Source organism: Gambusia affinis, linkage group LG01 (genome assembly GCF_019740435.1).
Source record: "Gambusia affinis linkage group LG01, SWU_Gaff_1.0, whole genome shotgun sequence".
Classification (NCBI taxonomy): domain Eukaryota; kingdom Metazoa; phylum Chordata; class Actinopteri; order Cyprinodontiformes; family Poeciliidae; genus Gambusia; species Gambusia affinis.
In genome coordinates this window covers 14414995-14426891 of record NC_057868.1, presented here as the reverse complement: position 1 = coordinate 14426891, position 11897 = coordinate 14414995, and the positions used below count along the sequence as shown (strand labels likewise).

Below are 11897 nucleotides of genomic sequence, written 5' to 3'. Positions count from 1 at the left end.
TAAGACGTAAATGCTTTAAGAAGTCCTTTCAGCAATCAATGTCTGTAAGGACTGGTAGACATCCAGCTGATCAGAGACAACTGTTGCATAACTGCATGGAGTGGTCCAAGAAATGCAACCCACTAGAAAAATGTCATCAACTACACTTGCACTATTACCCTGAAAAATCTGTCTTGTTATGGCTTGCTCAATATTTAGGAGGAATATAAACCAAGCAATCACTTTGTAAAACTGATTTGGAGACATTAATAAATCTGACATTCTATTATTGTGGCATTTAGCAAATTGTAGGAGTGCACCGACTGTAGTTTTCTGCAGTCAGTACATCATCACTGCCATGATGATGTACTGCTCCAGGTCAGAATCGATTTCAATCGATTCTGACCTGCCGATTCCGATTTTGGCCGATACAAATTTGTTTTTGTCTGAAATGCTGCTAAATATGGCCAAAAAGTTGCTGAGTGGGCAACAGTGGGGTGACTGCTAACTGCAAACATGCAGACATGACTTGGTGGGCTTCACATGTCAGTGTCGGCCACTCACCAATCCCCCAAAATTAAAGAACTGGCCTTAATCGACTAGCTGATAAGTTGGTGCGCCACTTGCAAATAGAAATAATTTTGCTAACTCTGGCCCAAAATAAGAAGTTTGGTTTGATTTAACTACCTACTACTATGTAAACTTGCTCAACTGTATATTACAAGTTTTCCTGTTTTCTAGACGTTTAAATTACTCTCTTTCCGGTCAGCAGGCGGTTTGTGTCAACGGACGAAGCACAGAGAAAATCTGATTTTAAGTAAATCATTTTATTAAATCAGTATTTACAGGCAGTTTGTATTTCCTGTTCCTGCTCTGCCACTAGATTGTTCTTCCTCCACTAAAATCTCTTCAACAATATTGAGAATTCCCCCATTTAAATATACTCTTCTTTTAAAAACCAAAAAGGAATAAAAATCAACAACCAGAAAGTAAAGACGTGATCCAGGAGGCACAAGCTGAATTCACCCATTACAAGTCTTTGTGTTGATGATGTCGCATGGCTTTGAGATCTCCTCTGGACAATTAAAGGTGAGAAAAACATGTTACTGGGCACAACGGTCCTGGGAAGCCACACAGTCGAGTTCTCCGCTTCACAACCTGCTGTGCCGCTCTGTTATAGCAGTCCATCGTCGTCCTACAGCGTCTGACACCAAGATGCAAACATTTAAAAAAAAAAAAAACAATACAATGACTTTCCTTGAGACAACTCTTTTTTTTTTTTTTTCTTTCCTCCTGTTGCATTAAGCTCAACAGAGCACCGCTTTTAAGTGCCAACCATAAGTTAAACACGCACATCAGTCTTCTGAGAAAACAAAACCCGCTGGAAAAATACAATCTTCGTTCATTTCATTCATTCAGTCTCATTCACAAGGACCTGAGTTCCTAAGTTTTACTTCGTAGGAAGCTGTGAAGAAACGTCACTGACTGGGTGGAAACAGGACAGCAGTAAAATTGGTTTAAAAATGTCACTAGTATTCCTGCCAACACCATTTTCAAATCATACAAACTTTTTTTTTTTTAAAGGGGAACTCTTGGTTTATTTAAATACTGCTCCTATAATGCTGTCATTTCATATAAAATAAAAGGGCAGAAAAACTACTTGAAACCCGACTTGGATCCATTCTCTCCTTTTCATTCTATTTGACTCTTAAATAGAAAGTATGCGAAGGAAGACGGCTAAAAGCTTACAAAAAGTAAACAAAAAACTCGACATGTACATAACTTGACACACGTAACCCCTGACCTTTGATTTTAAAAACAAATGGCAGTTTCTTTTAATAGAAGGTTGTGCACTGATATTTTGAACCGTTCTCAGCATCTCAGTTCTCAGACGATGGAGGAACAGGATTCTCAATTCCTGTTTAAAGTTTAAAATCTAATACTGTTTCAATAAACAAGCTTAGCGGCGTGTTAAGAACTGGGATCTGTATTCAACTGATATCAGTGCACACCTTATGTAAAGACAAGTGATTAAAAAGAAAGGAAAAAAAAAAAGTCTGCTATTATTGCTGGGAAGAAGCTGCTGTACAAGAACCAGACGATTTAGTTTTGATATGATCCCTTGTTTTACCTCATCCTTGAACTGCTCAAGTTCGAGTCTTTGCTTCTGCTTTTTTTTTTTACATCCCTAGACAGACGACACACAGAAAAAAAACAAAACAAACAAAAAGGATGGAGGCTCAGGGGTGTCTCTTAAAGGGGCCGGGATCATCACAGTGAGTCCAGAATAAGTCCATAATCACAGTGCCAAATAAACATGAGCAAAGAGGAGAGAGAGAAGAGCACACTTCCTGCTGGAGTTCCTCGTTCCCTGGCTGATTCGCCGCCCGGCTGAGAGAGTGAAAAAAATAAAAAAGGGGTGTGGGAGTAGAGCCGCGCCGACAGGCTGATGTGAGGGAAGCGAAAGGAGGAAGTTTACAGAATACGGTGCTGAGTTTGATCTCAGGTGGCCCTTAATCTCTCTCTTCCTCTCCCCTCTGTGGCTGGTGGCGTCCCAGAGACCCGCTTATCTGTGCTGGCGGAACCCCTGGGTGCCATCTGGGCCGGCGGGCTGCCGGACAGTGTGATTGTTTGATCTGGTGTCCTCTGAAGGCATTGTGGAGTTATTGCGCACTGGCCTGGGAGAAGAAATGAGAAGAAACGGGAAGACTTTAGGACATGGCAGCTTTCCCCCCCACCAGCGTCGCGTCTGCTGCAGTTAATGCTTATTATACTCTCGTAGCTCAGTTCCAACTTGTTTTCCCCCACATGGTCGTTAATGCTACCAATCAAAAGCGACTGCAATCAGACTTCTATGTGAACAGCCTGCAAATTAAAGGTTGATCACATGAAATTGTCTTCAGCCTGCCACTAGAGGGCACTGTGGTACTGGGCATCAAGAGAAACAGATCTGTAATGAAACTAAAACCCCAGGTACAAATGCAAGTGAAAACACTAAATACAGATATTTAATATTTTATTTTACCATTTTCTTACTTTTCTCCTGCTGACCGTTTTAATACAATATTCTAGGTTTTGAAACACTTCCAACTATTTTCCTCTGATTCGAGAATGCAATTAAAATGAAAAGGTTTGTAAACGTTAAGCGTGGGAAAAAAAAAAATACGATCCGAACTAAATGTGAAAGATTATTGTGTCTTAAAATTATTGTCCTGTTAAAAGTTCATGCTCAGCAAACAAAGATGTGACCAACAGGAAGTAAAGAGAGAAAAACGTTTGGATATTTTCCAAGTCATACAACTTACTTTCTCTGACAAGTACTCAGTAATACAGGCCCAAAACAAAACTGTTTGTAAACAAATGGGCAAATATATCCAACAAATTGCCTTGTAGGAATAACTGAGGACTGTCTTTCTGGTCCCAGTGCAGCATAGAAAGGTTTTTTTTGTTGTTTTTTTTAAATCACCAATGCCTCACTTCCACCAGTGGTTTGGACTGGGTTATTTTATGCTCTGGTATTTTCAGGCGCGCAATTCCACCATAGAGTTAAACCCAAACGCCAACACAGTAGTAGGTCTCTTGCTAGTCGCAAACAGTAACACTTTTCTGTCCACCTATCAGGTTGTGTTGTGTGACGCCATTAGCTCCACCCTAGTTGTCCAGAAGGGTTCCCAGGAATGAGTAAAAGTACTGCTTTTACAATGGAATCAGACAGAACAGCGTACCGAGCCACACATTGTACCACCGCATACAGCTTCTGGACCTTAAATTAGTAATCGTTACCTGTCAGTGTTGGGCTTTTCCTGAGGAGTCTCCTCTGGGCAGGCACTACCCAGTATTCGTTTCCTGGCCTCCGCATACTCCGCTTCGCGCTGGGCCAGAGACTTGACCTGCGGAGTGGGCCTGTTTGGGTTCATGGACGATGCTAATGACCCGTTACTTGCCGGTCGTTTCAAAATGCGGATCTGAGGCGGGGGTCCTGCTGGTAAAGAGTTGTCCTGGATCACCATGGTGGTCTTTAACGGTGATCGAGCGGAGTTACTGGACTCCCTGGAGAGAAATAAACATGCGCAGACGATCAATTTAGAGCTAAAAGAAACGACAGCCTTCCTTCGTTTTAACTCGGCCTGTCTTGGTCAGCTTTCTGTTGCAATATATAAACCCGTCTGGAAACTTTTTTTTTAGTTTCACTCAAAGGTTCAAATATTTATCATGCTGATTTCTGGTCCAAATTATAAAGTCCTAACAAACAGCTTCTTTCAGCATTGGGGTGAATATCTTAATGTTAACCATTCATCAAATGCAAATCCACTGAAGTGTCAGAAGACATAACAGGTAGAATCTCGTTCTGAAGTACGAATAGGCCTGTCGCAATAAGCAACAGATCCATTAATTGCATAATAAATTAAAACGGGCTCAATAATTTCCAATTCCATAATTGATCAGTTTTGTCTTTTCTCTCGTTTTACCAAAAACTAGATGAGAAAGTCTTCAGTCTGGTATATCCGTTTCGACTAGCTCTTTTTTCGAAGGACAATTTTGTTAACAGATTCTTCATAATTCATTTTATTTGCTGTTTTGTTTATTTGTTTTGGATATTTAAAATGTCTTCTGGCTCCAGCGTTGAATGTTCATTAGACTTTAAAGGTGTTCTTGCGTTAATATGCCATTAGCATTATATCATTTGAAAATGGTCTCAAAACAATAATATCATTTATCACAATAATCGTTCAGCAGAATTCGATAGTGTGACAGGCCTACGTATTAACACTCCAAAACCTCTAAGCATACTTTTTTCTCTAAAGTGGCTGAGATTTCATTCATAATGTCGTAAAATGCCGCTACTGTGGAAAGGTTTAACTGATGTTCGATTGTAAACAATGACAAACAGTGAAGCAGAGCTTTCAGCTCAAAGTCAAGCAAACAAATGGCTCCACTGCGTCTTTAGGCCGTTAACATTTTAAGGTTCTTACTTTTCTCTCTGGCTGATGCGAAGCTTCTCTTCTAACCGTTTTTCCATTTCCTGAAGGGAAAGTAGGGCAAACAGGAATTCATGAGAACAAACATCAAATTGACAGGAAAGAGCAAAGTAGGTAGAAAGCTGGGGAGAGGATGGAAAGAAGGGTTCTGTTACAAGCTATTTATACACAAGGGGACAGCTGCCAAGTCCTGCACTGTGTGTCCAGTTAGCCAACATTGGACATGAAGTACTGCTCAAAATCATTCCAATTTAACAGGAAAAAAAATTACTAGGCAGGAATATTGTATTACTTAGGATAGGTAATTACAAATATTGACATTTAAAATCAATATTGGCAGAAACAAACTTTTCATTCTTTAACTGAATTGAACAATTATGAGCAAATAAAATTTCTTCTAGCAGTTCTCATTAATGGCTACTTCAGATTTGGAGACAGGCAAATCATCATGGAAAGAAAGCGAAAAATTGTAACAACTATTGTTTTACATATGGCTAAAAAATACACTCCTGAATGACTGAAATACATTTAACAAAAGATTTATTAAAATACAACCCTTTTTTTTTTAAAACAAATAATACCATACGCACCTTTTTCCTCCCTGTTTTACGTCTTTAAAACTTGTTTTATGGCAGCCTCCCTCCCACCAGGACCATTTTTGATCAAGCTTTGGCAAACAGTGAACGGCTTGGTTGGCGGGCCAGGAACATCATTCAGGTCTTGAGTCGCTGGATGTTGGATGTTGTCCTATTTCTAAAAAGACAAGACAAGTCATTTGTATGTGTCGGTTCAAAGTTCCGCTGTAAATTCTTCTGAAAATAAATACTTGTCAACCATAATCACTAAATTAAAATTCACCACATCCTTGACCAAAATAAATCCAGTCAGGACGTTTGAGGAACTATTTCTAAACGTTACTTTCATAAAATCCTTTCTCCTTAGAAGCTAAATATAAACAAATTGAGAAGCACAGTGGATTGATGTTCTCATGCCCAGGTCTCTCTTGAAAAATGGATGTTAGTCTCAACCTGTGATTATGAAGTTGAATGTCACGTCTTGTGGCAAACCCATGCACAAGTATTTTGCGTTTTAGGGTTTCTGCAAATAAAAACTCCTTGCAGTTGTGTGAAAAGTATAACAATAATAATAATAATAATGCATTTTATTTATCACCACCTTTCAGGACACCTAAATGAAACAAGATTTTGTTTTGGTAGAGAAACACCATAATCGTGTGGCAATACTGTTCTCAACTGGATCTGTAGCTTTAAGCAACCAGCATCAACAAATTGTTATAAATCATGACTGGACTTCACTTATTGGACATATTTCACTCATATAAAGTGCTGTTAAAGGTGTTCTTTCTGTTTCAGATAGCATGATAATACATTTTTTTATACAGTGCGTTATTGTGAATGCACAGTAAAGGGGAGCATAGCGTAAAGGTGGGGAAATCTGTGAAAACCAATTATCTAACAGTACCCTCACAGAGTGTTGTCACATAGGTTTGTTAACTTCAGCTAAATGTAGAAACTTACCTTAAATGGTAAATTCAATGGCTATTAGCCTAGCATATCTGATTTCAAAATGTCTAACCTACATTAATGATCTTGACATAATTTAAAACGCGGTGTAATAAAATTTGATTTGTAAAATTTGAGATGCAACTCCGTTAAAAATTCTGTTAATCTGCCTAACATTATTTTTGCCTTGCTCACACATGGCTATGCATGTTAGAGACTAAGGATTACAACAATTCTTATGTTATTTTTGTAATCAAACACTGAAAAAATAAAGTTAAGATTGAAAAAAAAAGTGAAGGAGCGGTTTGGTAACGCGAGTAGCTTCTGCTCAGGGCTACTTGACAACATAAGGGACTTACTCAACATTCTTTCCATGTCCAAGAACTGCGTAGAAATTTTGATAACTTTATTAAACATAAATTAATGACTTAATTGTAACTTTTACAAATCCAATTCTTTTCTGAATTCATTATTTTAAAAAACAGTTTCACTCTTGTCTGACGAACAGAGCTTGTTTCTCGCCGTCTAAAATCTCTTCAGTTATTACTTTTGGGATTTATTTGTTGAATGGAACCGAAAATAGAAAGCAATTGAGTGACATGTGTTTATTTACCCAAAATAAGCTGTCAAAATTTCAACTCGGCTCTAGGCAACATAGCATTACGTTAGATAGCATTAGCCTTAGCAGTTGCTTCTAGCCGCGTTAGCTGATCATTCTTAGTTAAGAACTGCATAACTGTTTTATCCGGTTTAAACAAAAATGCTAAACAAGTCAGGCTGACACACTTAATTAACTCTGATATGGAGTGAGCTCAGTAGGTGACGATTGTTACTCGACTAGCTAAGTTTTTTCGCGCTAGCATTAGCTGTAGCCACATTGTTGGCCCGTGGGAGTCACTGACACTTAGCAGCGATGAGATAACTTCTACAGGGAAACCCGTCCGAATTACGGAGGTCCTCAAAGCATAATAACATAAAACCAAAATCGTGCTGTGCGTTTAATTATTTACCCCACAATGGGCAGCTTCCCCCCGACTTTCGGTGAACCCCTCATCCATGTTTCATTTTTCTCAAACACGCCGTGGAGTTGGCTGAGCGGAGATCCTCTAAAACCACCACCACCTCCTCCTCCGACGTCTGAGAACTGTGACGTCACCATGGCGGAGTTCCCCACAGATACAGGAAGTGAATTACAATTACGCAAGACCTCAAAGAAGGCGCACGTTTGTTCAGCTCTACCATCAAAAAACGTTTTAAAAATAACGTATTTACGTAATATCTGCCTCCTACGACTAATACTCATACAATTGTTAAAAGTATTTTAAAACAAATACAACCTCATTAAATGCAAAGTTTTCCAATCACTACAACCATTAATATTAATTATATGAATGCCTATCTATATGCTAATTCTACTTAACTACACGAATGAATTAAAACTGTCCAAGTTTGAACAATAAGCATAAAGGCCCAGTGAAGTTAGAAATCCAAGAATGAACACTGAGGGTTTCTAACCAACCCCAACTTCAAAATACAATATGGCTGCCAACACAGTGAAAGCTGAAGTAGGTACTAATTGGTTAATTTGTACCTATGAAAGTTATTTCTCAATTAATCACTTTTTATATGTATATGGGGAATATATTTATTTGTATCTTTGTTTGCATAAAATGGAGACGTTAGTGTTAGTTCGGGTTGCAGAAAATATTTTTTTCCAGGTCATGAGTATAAAAACTGAAAAATGCATTTATTTTGTTCCTGATTTGCTACTGGAACATGGTCAAAGCAACACTTAAACAGGGACTAAAAAATGGTAACGTGGAATTACTTTTCTTGAGCTGGGGAATTCATTGGGAAGATGCATACGCAATCACTGACGAAAACAAAGTAACTCGATCTTTGTACTTTTGTCTGCAGTGGCGACCCCACCAAGGTGTTTGTTTTGTTCTCTTTTTCAGCTCGGAGTCTTCGTTGCTTCCGGCTATGTCTGGAATCATAAAACTTCTTATATAGGACTAAATAATTCATTAGAATTTTTCTGTCTAGCATCCGGCTACTTTCAAAAGACCTCTTTTGTGTTTGTGTAATACAATTAACTTGGATCTAAGAATAATTCAAGCATTAAAATGATTCTAAACTTAAAACAGGTGCTGTATTTAGGAAACTCAGCAAACAACCTACTCTACATTGAGTAATTAGGTGATTTGATAATGTCTCACCAGTCACATAAAGAACTGAGACTAGAGTGAATGTTTGGCTTCCAGCAGGAAAACAACTTTAAGCATACAAAATACATTCATGTTTCTAGTCAAAGACCAGAAACCAAATCCCATTGAAATCTGTTGCAAACTAGAAAATGTAATTAACTTCAAAGATGTTATCCATCCTCTCTGACTCAACTTGGTCTTTGGGGCAAAGAATGATATGCAATATTTTGAGACTCCAAAAGGCTTGCAGCTGTAAATGCAAAAAGAGAAAGATGATATAAAATATTTTTAAAAACATGCATCAGTTTCCTCTCACTTTCCAATTAATTCCTGCTTTATGCTTTATGTTGCCCTATGTATAAGATTTCTACAAAATACATTGACGTTTGTGACGTTTGACATTATGGCAATGTGACAACATAGGAAAAAGGTGTATAAATGCATTTGCAAGCACTGTTACCTAATTTATATGTGAGTTTAATCTAAAACAACTTGAGTTATTTTAGTTTGTCTCTAAAATGTGAATCTAAAAGGAAGCACCTTTTAGACTCACAAGCACATATAAATAATCTAGGTATATTTAGGCACATATGAGGATTATGAAAAATGATTTTTGCAACAAAACAAATCCAAACATGTGTTTTTGTGGAGTGGATATAATTTCAATATTAAGGTAATGGTCAACACAGAATACAATACTTGTTATTTTTCCTTCCCATTTTTGTTGTAAACCTTAATTTAGAGATCGGTTGTGACTCATGGCTCTTCAACCTTTCTTATAGTTATTTGATCAGTAATCATATCTGTGCATTCAAATCCTGAGTGATGAAAGTTCTCCTGTACTGATATAAAGATCATGTTGCTTGAGACCTTTAACAAGCTAACTTTGGCACAATGTATCTGTTGTTGCAGATAAATCTAATCTCATCATTTCCACAATGAAACAAAAGTCTAATCTACAAGGAATCAATGGCCAGATTATAAATGAGTGACAGATTGGAAATTCTAAAAATGTACAAATAGAGGAAACAGTTGGCAAATGTATTTTATTTTCTCACATTTTGGGAAGTCTTTTGTTGTGTTTTGTTTCATGAGCACAATAAACAGAACACAATGCAATGTTTAGCATCTGTTGACACTATATGTTAAAAAATGCAGCCACACTTCACCATTTATGTAAGCCCTTTATTCTTGAAATCATATGAGTAGTTACTTATTTGAGCTTTAACCGCACTTTACTACAAGTAAAGTGTCAAAAGTGCATCATGCTAAATCCAAGAAATACATTCAGACAATCGGGATAACATTTCAATCAAAACGTTTTCTGTAATTTTCTTAATTTTCCAATTTCTTGAAAAAAAATATATTATTCTGTATTCTGCAGACAGCACTATGGTTTGGTCAATGTGCAATTTCACAAAATTTCAAACACACTCTTTACTATGGGCACCGGTGGACATAGTATCCTGTCACATAACCTATGACGTAAATTCCCACCAGTGCAGCTAACGCTCCAACAGCCTTCAGCGCGATCCCAGTGTTTCCAGTGCACAGTCTGTTGTGGAGCCTGTGAATTAAACCAATCATAAAGTTACTAAACAGAATTATTTCAAAAATAAATCAGAATTTGAAAATACTGTTGAGATGGCTATTCAAAATCTGTTATCTACTCAAAAAAAAAAAAAAAAAGCGCGTCGCCTTCCCTACTTCCTGGTCTGGGTTTATGAACCATAGAAATTCTAATATAGAGCTCAGTAATTAATTAGAATTTTTATGTCTAGCATCTGACTACTTTCAGAAGACTGTTTTTGTGTTTGTGTAATACAATTGACTTGTATCTTTGAATAATTCATGCATTAAAATTATCAGAAACGTAAACTAGATGCAGTATTTAGGAAATTTAGCAAACAACCCACTCTAAATTGAGCATTTAGGTAGTTTGACACCATCAACCTGTCACATAATCATAGCAAAGAATAGATACTTGAGCTCCTACACATCTTTCCTGTCTCTACTTGAAAGTTTCAGATCTTAATTTCAGACACAGGTCACCAAGGTAAATACAAAATGTAACTTTTAAATTAATTCATTTATGATTATTATGATTATTATTATTATTTTTAGAATGCTCTCTGACTTAACCTGGTCATATCTAATAAAAAAAAAAACCCAAAGCTGATCCACTAGATTTTTATGAAATCTGAGGTAAATTCCAGCATTTACACCCAAGTCTGTATCACGTTTGTGAAAAAACATCTGGATGACTAGTGTCCTCATTGAGTGTATTACAAATGCATATGTTTTCCAGGGCAGTATTTGTGCTTTTGAGGCTGTGATTGATGTGTCATGCTATCACAGTCTTACAGTTATATAGCAGAGAAGTAATAAATAGTTTGTATTATCATTTTATCATTATCACAATATTACCATAAAATATCATGATAAAACTTTAATTTGTGAACTTTGAAACCCTCCAATGGGGTTGGATTAAACAATTATGTATGTGAAACTGGGTCAAAAGTTTTACACACCGATATGAAAGATTAGAGTTAAGGTTCTGCTGATTTTACTCAACCTTGTCATTTGCAAAATATTTTTACTATAAAATCTTGATATGAAATAAATTGTACAAATGGCAGTTGACTAATATTTTATTGAAATGTTCCTAGGTATTTAATTTCCACCTTGGTGGATACTGAAGTTTTTATATTAAAAGTCCTGCTGAGCTATCAGTTGAAAGATTTTTCAATCTCGATGAGTAAATGATCAACTAATTCATGCTCCCAGGCTCCGTCCCATTAGTTTTTTCCTTCTCAGTTATAGATATCATGCAGGAAATAGTTTTTGTAGTCAGTGTTTCACATATCAACTTCACTTATTTTACAGATGGACATGTCACACAGGACTGTAGAGAAGACAAGTAAAAAGCAGCATTACTCTAAAAAGACCCTTAGAAAAGTCTGGAGAATTTTCCAAGGTTGTAAAATGGTGAAATTATTTACATAAATGTATTATGAAAACAAGGTTAAAATATTTCCTCACTGTTGTGCCTCCCCATCTAAGGAACCTAGCAGTTTAGCTGATTACTCGACTGTGTGAGAAAACTATTCCCTACATGTGAAATAGATTTTCGGGATTCATCTTCATCTCACCTCCTTGCAGTGGACTCAGAAGCTTCTACGTTCATGTTGATGTTACTCTCATTCCAG

The 11897-nt window shown here is 37.0% G+C and overlaps 1 protein-coding gene across 1 annotated transcript; it reads right to left on the bottom strand.

The window, feature by feature from the left end:
• Nucleotides 1-787: 787 nt before the first annotated feature.
• Nucleotides 788-7655, bottom strand: szrd1 (SUZ RNA binding domain containing 1). The gene is made up of 5 exons (XM_044125221.1): nucleotides 7492-7655; nucleotides 5549-5711; nucleotides 4953-5002; nucleotides 3763-4029; nucleotides 788-2657 (listed from the first exon to the last, which is right to left on the bottom strand). The coding sequence occupies exons 3-5, from the start codon at nucleotides 4997-4999 to the stop codon at nucleotides 2546-2548; spliced, it is 426 nt and encodes a 141-aa protein (XP_043981156.1). The 5' UTR covers nucleotides 5000-5002; nucleotides 5549-5711; nucleotides 7492-7655; the 3' UTR covers nucleotides 788-2545.
• Nucleotides 7656-11897: the final 4242 nt, after the last annotated feature.